The 18,656-nt window shown below is 42.4% G+C and overlaps 1 protein-coding gene and 1 long non-coding RNA gene across 5 annotated transcripts in view; both read left to right on the forward strand.

Annotated features, from left to right (window-relative positions):
* The window catches only part of LOC119906942 (atrial natriuretic peptide receptor 1-like), a 62,578-nt gene that overhangs the window by 22,238 nt on the left and 21,684 nt on the right, over positions 1-18,656 (forward strand). For all 4 annotated transcript variants that reach the window (XM_038724406.1, XM_038724407.1, XM_038724408.1 and 1 more), the window contains exons 8-12: positions 27-111; positions 5,775-5,895; positions 5,992-6,066; positions 6,220-6,297; positions 6,612-6,716. In XM_038724406.1, coding sequence (XP_038580334.1) covers positions 27-111; positions 5,775-5,895; positions 5,992-6,066; positions 6,220-6,297; positions 6,612-6,716 — 464 coding nt within the window. The remainder of the gene's footprint in view (positions 1-26; positions 112-5,774; positions 5,896-5,991; positions 6,067-6,219; positions 6,298-6,611; positions 6,717-18,656) is intronic.
* On the forward strand, positions 6,726-14,606 carry LOC119906946. The gene is made up of 2 exons (XR_005445059.1): positions 6,726-7,018; positions 13,987-14,606. It is a non-coding gene; the product is annotated as an uncharacterized LOC119906946 (long non-coding RNA).

The raw sequence follows: 18,656 nt of genomic DNA on the forward strand, positions 1-18,656 counted from the left end.
TCACTTTCTCCCTCCTTCCTCTCCAGGCACAGTTACACTGCATCAGATGGTTGCCATAGTGATCTGCTTCGTCTTGGTCATCATTGTTACCGTGACAGTTTTCATCTACAGGTGAGACACATATTTCTACTTTAGTACTCGTGAGGAGCCTCATTTTAATAATTATGTCCTCACTTTACAATAATGCCCTCACTTTATAATTTATGTCCTCACATTATAATTTTCCTCACTTTAAATTAATGTCCTCACTTTATAATTATGTCCTCACTTTACAATAATGCCCTCACTTTACATTAATGTCCAAACTTTATAATTATGTCCTCCCTTTACATTAATGTCCTCACTTTATAATTATGTCCTCCCTTTACATTAATGTCCTCACTTTATAATTATGTCCTCCCTTTACATTAATGTCCTCCCTTTACATTAATGTCCTCACTTTACAATAATGTGCTCACTTTATAATAATGCCCTAACTTTACATTAATGTCCTCACTTTATAATTATGTCCTCACTTTACAATAATGTGCTGACTTTATAATTATGTCCTCACTTTAAATTAATGTCCTCATTTTATAATTATGTCCTCACTTTAAATTAATGTCCTCACTTTAAAATTATGTCCTCACTTTACATTAATGTCCTCACTTTATAATTGTGTCCTCCCTTTACATTAATGTCCTCACTTTATAATTATGTCCTCCCTTTACATTAATGTCCTCACTTTATAATTATGTCCTCACTTTACAATAACGTGCTCACTTTACAGTAATGCCCTAACTTTACAATAATGTCCTAACTTTATAATTATGTCCTCCCTTTACATTAATGTCCTCACTTTATAATTATGTCCTCCCTTTACATTAATGTCCTCACTTTACATTAATGTCCTCACTTTATAATTATGTCCTCACTTTACAGTAATGCCCTAACTTTACATTAATGTCCTCACTTTATAATTATGTCCTCCCTTTACATTAATGTCCTCACTTTACAATAATGTCCTCACTTTACATTAATGTCCTCACTTTATAATTGTGTCCTCACGTTACAATTATGTCCTCACTTTATAATTATGTCCTCACTTTACAATAATGCCCTCACTTTACATTAATGTCCAAACTTTATAATTATGTCCTCCCTTTACATTAATGTCCTCACTTTATAATTATGTCCTCCCTTTACATTAATGTCCTCACTTTATAATTATGTCCTCCCTTTACATTAATGTCCTCACTTTATAATTATGTCCTCATTTTACAATAACGTGCTCACTTTACAGTAATGCCCTAACTTTACAATAATGTCCTCACTTTATAATTATGTCCTCCCTTTACATTAATGTCCTCACTTTACATTAATGTCCTCACTTTATAATTATGTCCTCACTTTACAGTAATGCCCTAACTTTACATTAATGTCCTCACTTTATAATTATGTCCTCCCTTTACATTAATGTCCTCACTTTATAATTATGTCCTCACTTTACATTAATGTCCTCACTTTATAATTATGTCCTCATTTTATAATTATGTCCTCACTTTAAATTAATGTCCTCACTTTATAATTATGTCCTCCCTTTACATTAATGTCCTCACTTTATAATTATTTCCTCACTTTACAATAATGCCCTAACTTTACATTAATGTCCTCATTTTATAATTATGTCCTCACTTTAAATTAATGTCCTCACTTTATAATTATGTCCTCACTTTACAGTAATGCCCTAACTTTACATTAATGTCCTCACTTTATAATTATGTCCTCCCTTTACATTAATGTCCTCACTTTATAATTATTTCCTCACTTTACAATAATGCCCTAACTTTACATTAATGTCCTCACTTTACAATTATGTCCTCACTTTAAATTAATGTCCTCACTTTATAATTATGTCCTCACTTTACCTTAATGTCCTCACTTTATAATTGTGTCCTCCCTTTACATTAATGTCCTCACTTTATAATTATGTCCTCCCTTTACATTAATGTCCTCACTTTATAATTATGTCCTCACTTTACAATAACATGCTCACTTTACAGTAATGCCCTAACTTTACAATAATGTCCTCACTTTATAATTATGTCCTCCCTTTACATTAATGTCCTCACTTTACATTAATGTCCTCACTTTATAATTATGTCCTCACTTTACAGTAATGCCCTAACTTTACATTAATGTCCTCACTTTATAATTATGTCCTCCCTTTACATTAATGTCCTCACTTTATAATTATTTCCTCACTTTACAATAATGCCCTAACTTTACATTAATGTCCTCACTTTACAATAATGTCCTCACTTTACATTAATGTCCTCACTTTATAATTGTGTCCTCACTTTACAATAATGTCCTCACTTTATAATTATGTCCTCACTTTATAATTATGTCCTCACTTTATAATAATTTCCTCACTTTTTAATTATGTCCTCACTTTACATTGATGTCCTCACTTTATAATTGTGTCCTCACTTTACAATAATGTCCTCACTTTATAATTATGTCCTCACTTTACATTAATGTCCTCACTTTATAATAATTTCCTCACTTTTTACTTATGTCCTCACTTTTTACTTATGTCCTCACTTTTTAATTATGTCCTCACTTTACAATAATGTGCTCACTTTATAATTATGTCCTCACTTTACATTAATGTCCTCACTATATATTAATGTAATTTATGTTAATGTGTAGAGCCCGACCGATAAGGGATTTTTAAGTCCGATACCGATTTCAATGTTTGAGCTTTTTAAAATCTGATAGCCGATATATCAGCCGATATTGTTTTTTCAACTTATTTTAAGAAAGGCATGACATAAACAAAGATTATCCCTAAAATGTTATGTTGAGACAAAAGAAACTTTTGTTTGTATTGTTATAAATAGTACAAAAATACAACAAAATATATTTAGGTTTTGATGAATAAGAGGCAAATAAATCTACAGAAAAAAATTTAAATTAATTATGGAGTACTACCACTAATGAACATTATAGTAAATAGTGTATTGTGGGGGTCAGCAAGCCAGAAACTATAAAAATTACCCATATACTAGTACTGCTATTACTACTACGAATAATACCATATATCATATCTAATGTCATTGCTATAATAATGATAAACAGGGTTCTTCTACATAGGCAAATAATCATATATATATATATATATATATATATATGTTTAATTAATCTAATACTAAATGACTGTATACAAGGAGGACCTGCAACTCTGAGATTTCACACTAACGTTTCACAATCAAAAGAAAAGATAACGTTAGAGAACTTTGTTAGGCAGGAAGCCATGTTAGATTCTTGTTCAGCTCACGTTTATTCACAAGTCCGCTCTGGTTTAATCATTTCTGACATGCCGACTGTAACTAGAGACAAGCAGCTTGCAGATATATTTAGAATACGTCAAACACTATAGTTTAATCGCTCATTAACGTTAGCGCTCCTCCACTGATAAACATGGCATTGGTTTTATGGCTAATTTAGCAACGGGCAGTGTTAGCTGCTGTACGTTATGTTTAATAAGACTTAATAAACGAAGTAATGAACTAGGGAGAAATGAGAGGACCGTTCACCAGAAGTGCCGCACAGAATAAATCTACAATCACGTCTGTCAGCATAACGTTAGCCTCCACCACTCAGCTACTGTAACATGAAACATCCTGCTGTGACCCAGGAGAGTGCAGTTGAAAACAGGAGGGTTAGCAAGTCTGTTATGAATGTTTCTAGGAGAGGGGAAGTGATAAGGGCTGTTTTTATTATTATTTAAGTCATGTAATTGACGTGAGAAATTAACAACTCACCGTAAATAGTGAGTGTGAGCGCTACAAGGAGCTAGGGAGCTCCTCACCTTACCTCCAGCACAGGGGCTCTGAGCTCTGGTAGACTGCGGTCAGCTGATGTTTTGTTCTGTGGTGCTGCGGTGTTGGTAACAGAGCGCCCTCTGGTGGAAAAACTATGTAACACTCATGACATGAGTGATTTCTCTATATTAATTGTCATTTCAGCTGTTATAAACGCTGATGCAGATATATCTGCAAGTAGCTTATATCAGCCAATAATATCTGCAAAACGGTAAATCGGTTGGGCTCTATTAATGTCCTCACTTTACAATAATGTCCTCACTTTTTCTAAAACTCAAGTGGGTCCTCACAAAGATAGATGTACACACACACACACTTGGTGGTGGTTTGCACTCTCACAGCACCTCTCTCTCTCTCTTTATTTTTTATTTCTCTTTTGTCATTTCATGTATTCCCTCATCCCTCTTTTTCTCTGCCCCTCTATCTTCCTGTTTTTCTCTTTTTCACCCATCCTCTGTATCTCTGTCTCTCTCACTGTCTGTCTCTGTAATAACAGAGAGGTCACATTGAGGTCGAGGATGAAGGGATGAAGGATATATGGGTGGATTTGTAAAGAGAGGAGTAAACTTGCCTGAGATTGTTTTCTGCTCTGGTTATGTTTTCCATATCTTCTCTTTTCCTCCTCCCTGTTTAACGGTTCATCCGTTGCGGAAAGTCACAGGTTTGATCCCTGGATGGCAGAATAAATGTGTGGGAAAAGTGAACGACTTGAGCTTACCCCTCCTTCATTACCACCACTGCAGTACCGTAGAAGGAGGCACTGAACAACCACCTTCTGGTCAATAGCAAAATGTTTTAAAGCTTTATTTGTCCGTAAAGTTTGTGTCAAAATTTTATTCAAAGAAGTTTTCTATTTGCAGATAATATCATTATACTGATAAAAAAAGGTCCCAGAATGGAATGTTGTTTAGCTCCACATACTTTTAGTGTTCTTCATAAGTCTGATGCATTTATTTAAACTTAAATGTTGTAGTTTATGTAGTTATGTTGAAGTTTAGGTGAACTGACCCTTTAAATTCAACAAGCTTGAAATTATTCTGTAAGTCTGTAGTTTTACTGGAAGGCATCAGTTTCTGGATCTTGCTGCTTTCTGGGATAGTTCTCTCAGTTTTATCTTTTCCTCCCCTTGTTCATCGTATCTTTTTGAATCTTCTTTTTAATAAAACATCACAAAACAACTGGTACAAAAATGTAAGACTTCACTGCCGCCTCTGTTTTTTCTGATGTCCATAGTGTAACTTCCTCTATAAGATGAGACAAAATAACGTTGACACTTTGAAACTCAAACACAATCACAATCACAAACTCATCTGCATGTGCACATCAGAATATAGTAATTGTCCTGCCCACTATGTCCAGTTCCTCGCTGGAGTCGACAGTCAGATGAACTTAACCCAAGTGACCGAGCTGACGAGAGGTTGCTGAAGCCAGAAATAAGTGTACATCAGAACCAGAACATCCGCACCATTCAGATAAAATTGACCATACCAGCCAAGATGCTAGTGAACTCTTCCAATACTACATTCTGTGCTAAATAAACAGTTCTCCTTTACTTTTAATTTACTCTTAAGCTCTCCAGCTTAAAGATGAAGTAATAGTAAAAACACGGGCAAAAGCGCATCCATCAAGTTGGGCATACACTGTACGATTTGAGCCCATCTCTGACCCGGGACTCTGAATCAGGACAGTCCTGGACGCTACAAACATACAGTAGATCTCTCTGTCTCTATCTCTGTCTGTTTCTGTTTCTGTCTCAGTGTCCCACTCACCCATCTCTTTCTTGTTTATCCTTTTTTTCACCTTTCCCTCTGTTTTCTCCCTTCTCCACTTTCCAACACACACATGGACTCTACAAACACTTTCACTGTCCACACACACACACACACACACCTGTCTGTTGAACAGGAAGTTGAAGTTAGAGAGCGAGTTGGCGGCCCAGCTGTGGAGAGTTTCCTGGGACGACGTTCAGATGAGCAACCTGGATAAAGTCCTTAGGCGAACCTGCAGCCGACTCACCATGTCTCTGGTAACACTCACATTAACACACACAGAGGAGAAGTAGTTTAAAATGGGTTACACTCACTACTGACTGGTATAATTAGTTCATATTGATTCTCCGCAGAAAGGATCCAACTGTGGCTCCCTGATGACCATGGAGGGGAACTTCCAAATCTACACCAAAACTGGATACTACAAGGTCTGACACCACCGTAAACCACTTGCTGACAAAAAACACCTAACATACTCCTGACAGCTAGCAGTCTTATCAGATCGCTAACACGGCTGCAATGGGAAAAACATGATGGTTTAATGAAAAGTGTGGTAATCAGGCTGATTTTGTCTCCTGCAGGGAAACCTGGCAGCCATCAAATACATCAACAAGAAACGTATCGAACTGACCAGAAAGGTTCTGTTTGAACTAAAACATGTAAGAACTCTACGGACCTACCTACTTAGGATTAGGACTAAGTATCTAATTTAGGGATCCGTGTCTTGACTGTAGGATGTTGAATGTCTTGGTGGAATTTGAACCTACCTAGCAACCTACTGACTGATCTACTTACCTAACTACCTATTTACCTGCCCCCCAACAGATGTACCTACCTGCTAGTGTACCTACCAACCGACAGACCTACCTTCCTAGGTTGACCAATGACTATCTAATTTAGGGATCAGTGCCTTGACTGTAGGATGTTAAAGGTCTTGGTGGGATTTGAACCAGCAACCTCTGTGCTCTTGCAGATGCGAGACGTTCAGAATGAGCACCTGACCCGCTTCATCGGCGCCTGCATCGACCCGCCAAACATGTGCATCATCACAGAGTATTGTCCCCGAGGCAGCCTGCAGGTACAATACACTCAACTCTTGACCCCTCTATGAACCCAGTATACCTCTCAATCAACCTGTCTGTCAACCTTTTATACTCTTTTATACAATCTGTCAACCAACACCCCCCTCATCAACCCTTTATACCCCTCTATCAGCCCTTTATATGTCTTTATACGCCTCTGTCAGCCCTTTATATGTCTTTATACCCCTCTATCAGCCCTTTATATGTCTTTATACGCCTCTATCAGCCCTTTATATGTCTTTATACCCCTCTATCAGCCCTTTATATGTCTTTATACCCCTCTATCAGCCCTTTATATGTCTTTATACCCCTCTATCAGCCCTTTATATGTGTCAAGCTGAGCTGCAGACCACGCCCTTTTTTCCCTGGTTGTGGTGCCTAGCTGCAGTCAGCTAGTTAGTCACCAGGTGGGAAGGATCTGGTAATTAGGAGATTTGGAGTCATTCACAGGATAGAAAGCAGGCTGGGAAGATGTGTTGAGGAACTGGGAAAAAATGAGACTGCAGGACTAAAGCTTGTCTGAACGAGGAAGGAGTCGGTGAGCGTTTGTTTGTTTGTGAAATGTGGTGGATTTTAATATTAAAGTGAATCATGTAATTATATTTAGGGTAAAAATGTTTGTATAAAACCATGTGTTTGAATTGTAAACTAAAGTGTTGTACATTTAACATCATGGAGATTTGAAGCATGGTTAAAAGTAATGTATTGTAAAGTTTAAAAGGGAAAAACTGTAAGTGTAGGATTGTGTTTGTAGAGGGTTAAAGTTGTTAGGATTTAAAGTTAAATTATGTGAGCAGTGATTTAAAATAAGTATTTTGATGTTGGATGGTGATGTTTATTATGGTTACCTGAGTTTATTATGTGTTTCATTGATTTACTTGTGTTTGTATTTAAGGTTTTTTACCTGCTTATGGCTACGACAACTTTCAAATAAAAGAAGGAAAAGAAAGAATTGATTCCTGGTCATTGAGTAAAATCCAGTCCAAACCTTCAGAGGCAAGCATACCCTATCAAGTGGGGGAAACTGCAGGGTTGAACTTCACTAAAGTGAATGCACTTGACAGTAAAAAACCGCTGTGAAGACTGGAGCAGAGAATCCTGAACAGCAACCAGCCTGGCCTGATAAAACGGGAAATCATCTCACCCAATCCTGCTGAAAAGAAGATGGCTGACTCAAAGACACTGGAGCAGCTTAAAGCTAACAGGACATCTGCAAAGCGGCAATTCTCACGACTGGCTAACAACGTTGTCCGGATGCATGGCATCACACCTGAAGAGGAGCTCAGGGACAGTTTCAAAAAGCCAACGATGATGTAGAGGCCCAATACCTTGTAGAGGCAAAGCTGGATACTGATTCCGAAGAGGTTCCCAGGTTGAATGAGCAGCAAAAGGCCGACATCGAGAAAACTACAAGTGAGTGTGAGACGAGACTGAACGAGCTCAAGGAGCTAATCCAAAAGACACTCTGGGCAAACTTTGGAGAAGAGGAACTGTCGATGGCAGTAAAGGTTGCAGAGGAGAAAGTAGAGTGTGTGGTGTCCTTTGGACCTGATGGGAGTAAAGAGAGTTTTGACTTCATGTTTGATTACATGGAAAAACTGGTTAAGAGGGCAAAAGAGCTGCATACACAGTGGAAGTGTTGGGTTCCCCCTGCTGAACGGAAAGATTTTCAGCTGCGGGTCAGAAATCTTGAGCAGATCATCCCTAAGTTAATGTCAAGAAAAGCAGAGTTCATTCAAGCAAAAGCTAAAGAAGACGCCGAAAGAGTTGTGAGTGCAGCTACTATCAACTATCCAACAGCAGCAGTTAGACTGAAGCCTACTTCCCTCCCTAAGTTTACTGGCATCAGGCGAGACTTTCATCGCTGGAAAAGGGACTGGGAGGCCCTCCAGAGGCAAGGAGAACCCACTGGTTCAAAGGAAGTCAAAAAGTTCCAGCTTCTTGACAGTTTGGATGAGAAAGTAATGAGAGATCTTCGATTGATGAATTATAACACCGCAGGAGACATCTTTCGTGTGCTAGAGAATCGGTTCGGAAGCCAAACTGCGATCGCTGTTGAGATAGTTGAGGAGCTCCAGAGACTTCCAGCTGCCAGAGGGCACCAGCCCAGGAAAATTGTTGAGCTCATCCAAGCTGTGGAGAAAGCCCTTGAAGATCTGAGTGATCTTGGTGACACTGGCGCTTTAAGGAACCCTCTGGTGACAAAGTCAATTGAGAGCAAGCTGCCGGATGCACTAAAGAAAGAGTGGCTCCTCTATGCAGCTGAGAGAAGCAGTACTGACCCAGAAAAGCGCTTTGACTATCTTCTGGCCTTTCTCAAGAGTCAAGAGAGTATCTACGAACAGCTGGATCAATTGAGGGATGAAGAGCCGCTGAGGAAAGAAAACCGACCGGAGCAAAGGCAAGCTAGAACCAGAGCCTCAAACCAGTTAAGTAGCAATCTCTCTGGATGTGGTGTCTGTGGGGACATCAAGCATAAGAAGAAGCTGTACTTCTGCAAAAGGTTCCGTGTGCTCAAGCTCACAGAGAAGAAGGACGCAGTGCGGAAGCTGGGAGCCTGCTGGAAATGTCTGGAGGTCCATGACGAGGGTAATCACTGCAAAACTTTGTTTTTGTGCAGAAATCCCGATTGTGGGAAGCAGGGAGTCACAGACCATCACTACTATCTGTGTCCCAGTGCTGAGGCACCCAGAGACAGTATGGCTCAGAGGAGGAGAAAACACAGCACAGTGGGAGGTGAGAGCTGGAGGAATTACACCGAGGCTCAGGAAAAATTCTTCGGAAAACTTTCACCTGAATTAGCTCAACAATGCCGGGACGCATTCTGTAATACAGCAGTGAGCACTTCACATATTGCAAAGAGTCATTCAAGTCTTCTGGTAGAGAGCGGGCTAGCGGAGTGGCCAGTCATCATGATGCTGTTGGAGGTAACCGCAAATGCTGGGCAGAAAATTGGGACTCTTATAGACCTAGCTTCTGATACTAATTATATCACCCATGAGGCAGCAGGTCGGCTCAATCTTAGAAGTGAAGACATCACGCTTGTAGTCCATGGTGTAGGAGGCATGAAAGTCTTTGTTAAGACAAAGCGGTACCTCCTGAAAATTCGGGTCAGCACTTTAAGAGGCACTCTTAGATCTCATCAGCTGGTTTGCTATGGCCTAGACAGCATTGCAGACATTCAAAGACATGTATCAGCTAAAAAACTACAAGAGTTCTTCCCAGACATTCCACTCAGCGACCTGGCAAGACCGAGGGAGATCCATCTCCTTGTGAGTCACAAGGAAGGCCAGCTGGCCCCGCAGAAAATCCGCACGGTAGGGGACCTTGTGCTGTGGGACGGACCGATGGGAAAGACAGTTGCTGGCACCCATCCTGAGTTGTTTGAGGCGGTAACTGTATCAGCTCACACATCGAGAACGCATTTCGCAAGGTCTATGAGAACTGCTGCTGTGAAGTATGAAGAACACACCTGCGTGGTCCCCATTCATCGTCAACAAAGCCAGCAACCTCAGGGATTCAGTTGTTTAACTACAACATCCAGCTTCCTCGAGTGGTGGAAATGGGAAAGTATCGGTGCTGGCTGCATTCCAAAATGTGGAGGTTGTCGCTGTGGAAACTGCCACCCAGGCGGCAAAGAAATGACCCTCGCTGAAGAAAGGGAGTTGGAGGTGGTAAAGAATGGGCTCACATATGTAGTTGCTGATGAGCACAGTGAGAGGCCTCACTGGCACGCCAAGTACCCCTGGATAGAAGATCCAGCCACATTACCAAGCAACAGGAGTGCAGTTGAGGCAACTTTCTTCAGGACTGAGAGACAGCTGACCAGGGAGTCGGAGTGGAAAGCTGCCTATGCTGCTCAAGTTCACGAGATGGTCGAGCGCCGAGCTGCAATGAAGTTGTCTAAAGACGTCCTTCAGACATGGACTGGCCCAGTCTGGTACATTAGCCACCTCATCGCACCCAACCCACACTCAGTCACAACTCCGGTGAGACTGGTTTGGAACAGTAGTCAGAAGTGCAGAGGGGTGAGTCTGAATGATCTCCTGTTAAAGGGCCCTGACGTCCTCAATTCTATTCGTGCTGTGCTTCTCAGGTTCCGGAGGGGACGTTTTGCGGCTTTGGGAGACATAAGGAAAATGTACAATTCAGTGTGGCTTGATGATCAGGAGGTACATTTGCATAGGTTTCTGTGGCGTGATTCCGAGGAGGAGGAGCTGGGCGAGTATGCAGTCACAAGGGTTAACATTGGTGACAAGCCTGCAGGTTGCATCGCTCAACTCGCCATGAGAGAGACAGCAAATCTCCCCCAGTTTAGCCATCTTGAGGAAGAGCGTCGAGTGTTAGAGGAGGACAGCTATGTCGACGATATCCTGACCTCTCATAACAACTTGGACCAGCTCAAAGTCATCACAGAAAATGTGGAGCAAATTCCGGAGGCGGGAGGTTTCAAGTTAAAGCCATGGGTCTTTTCTGGTGAAAGTAGGAGGGAGTCTGTTGGAAAACAGGAGCAGGAGGCTACTCCAAAGACTGTAATCCTCCCAAATCAGCTCAAGGAGGACGACAACAAAGCTCTTGGCCTCGGCTACACCCTGGAGGGTGACAGGCTTCATGTTATGGTTGGGATAAACTTCTCAAAGAGGAGGAGAAAGATGAGACTTGGCCAAGACCTTAAACTGGAAGAGGTGAGAGCTCAGACGCCAGACCCACTGACCCGACGAGAGTTGCTTAGCCAAGTTTCTGGGCTGTATGACCCGGTTGGTCTGACGACACCTGTAAAGCAGAAAGGAGCCATTTTGGTTCGGAGAGCATTTCAAGAGGCCAAACCCAAATGTAGCACCGTCAGAGACACTTGGGACCTTGCTCTATCAGAGAAGCTCAGAGAAGATGCCATCAGCCTCTTTGAAGAATATGCTGAGCTGAGCAAAGTCAAGTTCCCTAGAGCCCTGACACCAGTGAGCGGGCCAGCTAAGCCTGATGCAATTACTCTTTCTGATGGCAGTGATCATGCTTACGGTGCCGTCCTATACCTGCGGTGGGACTGTGACCAAGGTCCGATTGTGAGGCTGGTGGAGTCTAAAGCTAAGCTAGCTCCCCTAGACCACAAGGGGGAAGCAGTCAAGGCAGAGCTATGTGGGGCAGTATTCGCCGCCCGATTAAAGAGGTACTTTGAACGACATGGTCGAATTCAAGTCAAGCAGTGGTACCACCTTGTTGATAGCCAAACAGTACTTTGTTCAATTCAACGTGAGAGCTATGGCTTCCAGACATTTTTTGGCAACAGGATTGGAGAAATCCAGACCAGCACACAACTTCAGGATTGGTGGTGGATTCCTGGATCTCTGAATATTGCTGACATCATTACTCGTGGGGCTGGCCCAAAAGAGTTGGCTGAAAATTCACCATGGCAGAAAGGACCAAAGTTCCTGAGCCTACCAGCTGAGGATTGGCCGATTAAGTCTGCAAAGGATGTATCAGCAGCTGCCAGAGAGAGTGTTGAAAGGATGCAGAAGAAAGTATTTGCTGCGGCTCTCACAAGAGTTCAGGTGAAGAGGGAGCCACCAGATCTGGAGCATCGAAGACCACCTGCTGGTGCTGCTGTCCGAAATCTGGTGGATGAAGGACGGTTTAGCAATCTGACTCGCCTGGTTAAGACGATCGCCTGGGTCTGGAGGGTGGCAAAATGTTTTGCAGCTAAAAATAAGATCCTGGGAGATCCAAAGTGGGAGGCGGTTTCCTCAGCTAGGGTCATCACCACAACGGAGCGCCAAGATGCTTTAAGAGATCTTTTCCTTGCCACACAAGAGGGGGTGACCTTTCCAGCAACCACAATAGATCGGCTGGTAGTCTTCAAAGAGGAAGAAACCGGGTTACTAGTTTGTGGTGGACGAATCCAAGCCTTTAATGAAGACCGAGTTGGTGTCCCTCTCTTACCTTACAGCGCCTGGGTCTCAACATTGCTGGTTCAGGAAGCTCACAGCAAGGGTCACGAGGGTGTGGCTGCAACTCTGTTGAAGGTGAGGAAAAGAGCATGGGTCATCAAGGGACAAAGAATTGCTCGAAAAGTTATTGAGAAATGTATGGTCTGCAAGAAAGCCAGAGTGAAAAGATGTCAGCAGGTGATGGGAGATCTGCCTCAAGAGAGAACCAGGCCAGCATCTCCATTTGAGTTTACAGCAGTTGACCTGTTTGGACCCTATCAGGTCAAAGATGATGTGAGGAAAAGAGTCAAAATGAAAGTCTGGGGAGTCGTATTCTGCTGTATGGCCAGCAGAGCAATCCACACGGAGCTTGCCAACACAATGTCAACGGAAAGCTTCCTGATGGCTTATCAGAGGTTCACGACAATTAGAGGGCACCCTAAGAAAATATGGTCTGATCCTGGGACTAATTTTGTTGGTGCCAAGTCTGTTCTGAAGGAGTTGTATCAGTTCCTGGACAGCCTGGATAAGTCTGCTGTAGAGGATACTTCAGCTCAAAATGGAACTGACTGGCACTGGACAATCCTGCCAGCTGACTCACCTCATCGGAATGGCTCTGCTGAAGCATCTGTTCGGATGGTGAAGAAGGCGTTTCAAAGTCTGGGAAAAGAGTCAGGGCTCTGTTTCAGCGAGTTTCAGACGACGCTTCAGCTTGCCGCCAATCTGGCAAATGAGCGGCCCATTGATGCCAGGGTGCAGAGCCTTGAAGATACAGTGCAGTACATCACACCCAATACACTCCTGCTGGGACGAGCATCTGCAAATGGTGATTGGAAAACATTTGACTTCACAAGTTATCCCTATAAGAGGCTCCAGGAAATGCAGCATCAGGTCAACAAATTCTGGAGATCCTGGAGCCAACTTGCTGGTCCCAATCTTTTTGTGAGGAGCAAGTGGCACACTGCACAGAGGAATGTCGCAACTGGAGATATTGTGTGGATCTGTGATCAGAATGCATTGAGGGGCCACTTTAAGCTTGGAAGAGTCATCAGTGTCAACCCTGACTCCAGAAACATTGTGCGGGATGTGAATATTAGAGTTGTGGTGAGCTCCTGTATCCCGGAGGTGAGGCCTGAAACATCAGCATCCAAATTCCCTGCATCCAAGCATCGCGTCTCCAGTATTCGGGGGGACCTTCAGTCCACAATTCTTCACCGGGACGTTCGACGGTTGGTGGTCCTACTACCAGTGGAGGAGCAGGATGGGAGTCCAGGAGAAAATCTCTAACTACTAGTTCACTGTGTGCGATCTCTCCAGCGGTTTCCGTGGGAAGATCGAGTGGGAGGTGTCAAGCTGAGCTGCAGACCACGCCCTTTTTTCCCTGGTTGTGGTGCCTAGCTGCAGTCAGCTAGTTAGTCACCAGGTGGGAAGGATCTGGTAATTAGGAGATTTGGAGTCATTCACAGGATAGAAAGCAGGCTGGGAAGATGTGTTGAGGAACTGGGAAAAAATGAGACTGCAGGACTAAAGCTTGTCTGAACGAGGAAGGAGTCGGTGAGCGTTTGTTTGTTTGTGAAATGTGGTGGATTTTAATATTAAAGTGAATCATGTAATTATATTTAGGGTAAAAATGTTTGTATAAAACCATGTGTTTGAATTGTAAACTAAAGTGTTGTACATTTAACATCATGGAGATTTGAAGCATGGTTAAAAGTAATGTATTGTAAAGTTTAAAAGGGAAAAACTGTAAGTGTAGGATTGTGTTTGTAGAGGGTTAAAGTTGTTAGGATTTAAAGTTAAATTATGTGAGCAGTGATTTAAAATAAGTATTTTGATGTTGGATGGTGATGTTTATTATGGTTACCTGAGTTTATTATGTGTTTCATTGATTTACTTGTGTTTGTATTTAAGGTTTTTTACCTGCTTATGGCTACGACAACTTTCAAATAAAAGAAGGAAAAGAAAGAATTGATTCCTGGTCATTGAGTAAAATCCAGTCCAAACCTTCAGAGGCAAGCATACCCTATCAAGTGGGGGAAACTGCAGGGTTGAACTTCACTAAAGTGAATGCACTTGACAATATGTCTTTATACACCTCTTTCAGCCCTTTATGTCTTTATACCCCTCTATCAGCCCTTTATATGTCTTTATACGCCTCTATCAGCCCTTTATGTCTTTATACCCCTCTATCAGCCCTTTATATGTCTTTATACCCCTCTATCAGCCCTTTATATGTCTTTATACCCCTCTATCAGCCCTTTATAAGTCTTTATACGCCTCTGTCAGCCCTTTATATGTCTTTATACCCCTCTATCAGCCCTTTATATGTCTTTATACCCCTCTATCAGCCCTTTATATGTCTTTATACACCTCTTTCAGCCCTTTATGTCTTTATACCCCTCTATCAGCCCTTTATATGTCTTTATACGCCTCTATCAGCCCTTTATATGTCTTTATACCCCTTTATCAGCCCATTATATGTCTTTATACCCCTCTATCAGCCCTTTATATGTCTTTATACGCCTCTATCAGCCCTTTATATGTCTTTATACCCCTCAGTCAGCACTTTATATGTCTTTATAGCCCTCAATCAGCCCTTTATATGTCTTTATAACCCCTCTATCAGCCCTTTATATGTCTTTATATGCCTCTATCAGCCCTTTATATGTCTTTATACCCCTCTATCAGCTCTTTATATGTCTTTATACGCCTCTATCAGCCCTTTATATGTCTTTATATGCCTCTATCAGCTCTTTATACCCCTCTATACCCCAAACTCTCTGTACCCTTCCATCACCCCGTGGTAACCCTATATCAGCTCCCTGTATCAGCTCCCTGTATCCTTTCACATTCGTACATCAGATGTTCTCCTATCTCTCTAGTTACGTATCAGCACTGCAACCTCCTGGCATGGTAACCTAGCAACAGGTTGATGTGGGCTGGTTGCTGTTGACCGCAGGATCTCAAAATATCAGTTTAACAAAGAGCAGAGTTATTTTGTGCACTGAGAGGAGGAAGACTTTATCACAGCCGCCCAGTGTGGATGCATAACTGTCAGGAGACGTTCAGCTAAAGCCCCCTCAGACAGGATGGACATTACAGGTGGAGGAAGGGCAGTAATTTAACTCTACGTCCATTTTAACCCTGGTGAAATGACAGGATCTGGTCTGCAACACTCAGCACGACTAAGACAAAAGAAAGGAATTAACCCTTCCACATCCTCATCCTTCAAGAGGTGAATCGGAGTCAGATATCTCATTCCTACTTCTCAGAGTAAGAACTCTGTCAGATCTGAAGTCAAACACATGTTCAATCATTCAGCGTGACCTCCACTTCCTGAGGACATCATGATGTCTGATGTCAGTCCAGAACAAATGTCCAGAAATCAGCTGAGAACCCAGAGAGAGACTTCCTGAAAATCTTTCTTCAGTATCACAGTGACAGCTGTCTGTACAACCACGCTACCTGCTAACAGCTAATTCAGCTACTTGAAATGGGGGCAGTCTGACTAAATGTGAACTCACACAGGCTAAAACAGATGTTTCTGAAAAGAAACAGAAGCAGCAGCATCGCAGCAGCATCACAACAGACCATCTGATGAGTCTTACAGGGTCCGGCTCTCCGGGTGGCTTTAATGTTGTCCGTCACAAATATTGGTTCCCAAACAGGCCTATATGTTGGAGTTAGCATGTTCACAGAGAAGCTGGACTGCGGATGTAATTATTACTGGCTTGTAAGTTGTTCCTCAAATGTAAGTCGCTCTGGATAAAAGCGTCTGCCAAATGAGTAAATGTAAATGTACCGGTGCCACTCAAAATGTTTCATGTCTACTGGGGTGAGGGCAACAGGGCTATAGACATTCATACAGTCAGGGTTGTTGTTTTGGGGCACATGGACTATGGTGGCGTTCTTGAGGCAGGTGGGCACTACAGCTTGGCAGAGGGAGGTTCTTCAGCTGGTCTGCACAGTTCTTCAGAACACGACCTGGTACGTTGTCTGGTCCAGCAGACTTTATTTAGGAAAAACCCTCTGGACACTTTCTATAGACAGATGAAGTACCTGGTCCATGGATGATGGTGTCGTCTTTTGCAGCCTGTTGTTGGTGGCCTCAAACCGAGAGTAGATGGTGTCGAGGTTACCTGGAAGGTAGGGATCATCACAGTCTGTCTTTACTGAAGGCTTAAAGCCTGTCACTGTCTGGAATCTCTTCCACAGGTGCCTTGTTATCGGTGAAGTGACCGATCTGATCCCTCTGTGCAGGTAGTTTCTTGCTGCAGTGTCACCAGTTCTGAAGGCAGCATCTCGGGTTCTGAACAGCGAATGGACCTCTCCTGTCAGCCATGGCCTGTCGGCCGCACACAGTTTTGACCACATCATCAATACATTTAGTGATAAATCACATCACACTTCTGTGTATTTCTGTACGTCTATGGGGTCGGCAAATAAGTCAAATGTTTTTCAAGTTATATGGCGGGCCAGAACAAGAGGAGCTGATTTAAAAATTTGCTTCTACATTGTGGGAGATGTGAGGTTCCGCTAGCTAACGGGTCCAATTGCTGAATGACTGTGTGCTCCTGTTCCTGGGAGTTTGTACTCCCGAGCCAAACTTGCCAAGTCTGAGCTTTACAGTACAGAAGTCCGAACTCGGCGAACTCGGTATTGAGAAACAGCCAAAGTCAAACAATTTCAGCTCATGTGCATGATTAGCTCAGGTGGGTTGTAAGGTTGTTTCCACCTTACTGCGGATGTTTTTTCTCCCTTGTTAAACAAATTGAATAAAAGGACACTTTTACAGCACATGCTTTATTGTGAGCATGTGCTGTAGTGTGTGCACGTTCCGGACATTTGTTCCGCATTCATAAACCTATGGACGCTTATTTTAATTTCCCTGAGGAGATTGAGGGGAATCCAATCACACGTTTAATAACGGCTTTTTCAGAGGTGTGTCAAGCAGGCCACAGACTATTTTGAATGTCCTGCAGAACTCTTCAAAGTAAAAACTCTTCATAAACTCGACATAAAGCATTGCTGCAAAAGCACTTTTATTTTACAGGCACAGTCTCTTAAGAGGAAGTGATTGTGTGAGTAAAATCATGTTTTTCCCATTGCAGCTGTCATGACTGATCTATTTCAGTCAGTTATTTTTCTGCTATCAAAGCAATCTGGCCGCGGGCCAGATATTATTGCTGCCGGGCCGGTTCTGGCCCGCGTGCCGCCTGTTGCCGACCACTGTTGAAGCAACATCCTTAAAAATGCCCTGTAGTGCAGGTGCAGCCTCCTGAGGCCCAGTCTGATGTCCTTCAGTGCTGCTGTCTGGGTCTATATGCAGACGTTAGCGTGACAGTGAAGTGATCAGAGCTGCCCATGTGGAGTAGTAGGGCTACTTTATACACATTTTTAATGTTTGTGTATACAAGATCCAGTGTGTTATTCCTCTTGTTACACAGTCCACATGTTGGTAAAACACAGACTTGAAATCCCAGTGACAATGCAGAATGCGTCAGGGTGGGCAGACTGCAGCTGACTGATGGTATTACAGATATTATTATCTATGTCTGCAAAGTAACTAGTAACTAAAGTTGTCAGATAAATGTAGTGGAGTCAGTCCAGTCTCTGAGATGGAGCAGAGGTAGAAAGTGCAGCACAAAATGGAAATACTCAGTGTTGTACTTAAGTACAGTACTTTATAAATATACTTACTTTCTGTTGCTGAGTCTGACATTATTATTTCCACCAACACTCACTGCAGTCTGAATCAGATCAGTGGAAGTTTCCTCTTTCTGAAGCAGTTCAGGTGTTGTGGATTTCTTTCTGTCATCAGTTATTTCTCTCAGCGCTTCCTCCTGATGACAGCAGCTCACCTGGACCTGTCTGCACACCTGTCAGCTGATCTATTCAGCAGTATATATACTCCATTTTTCCATCCGCCTATCAGCAGGTCATTATCTCACCTTCAGTGTTTCAGCATTATCTATATTCATGAGGGGGGGTGATGGTGCAGTGGATAAGACACAT

Source organism: Micropterus salmoides, unplaced genomic scaffold, assembly GCF_014851395.1.
Source record: "Micropterus salmoides isolate LMB-PRFRI ecotype aquatic unplaced genomic scaffold, ASM1485139v1 Ms_hic_scaffold_17, whole genome shotgun sequence".
NCBI lineage: Eukaryota > Metazoa > Chordata > Actinopteri > Centrarchiformes > Centrarchidae > Micropterus > Micropterus salmoides.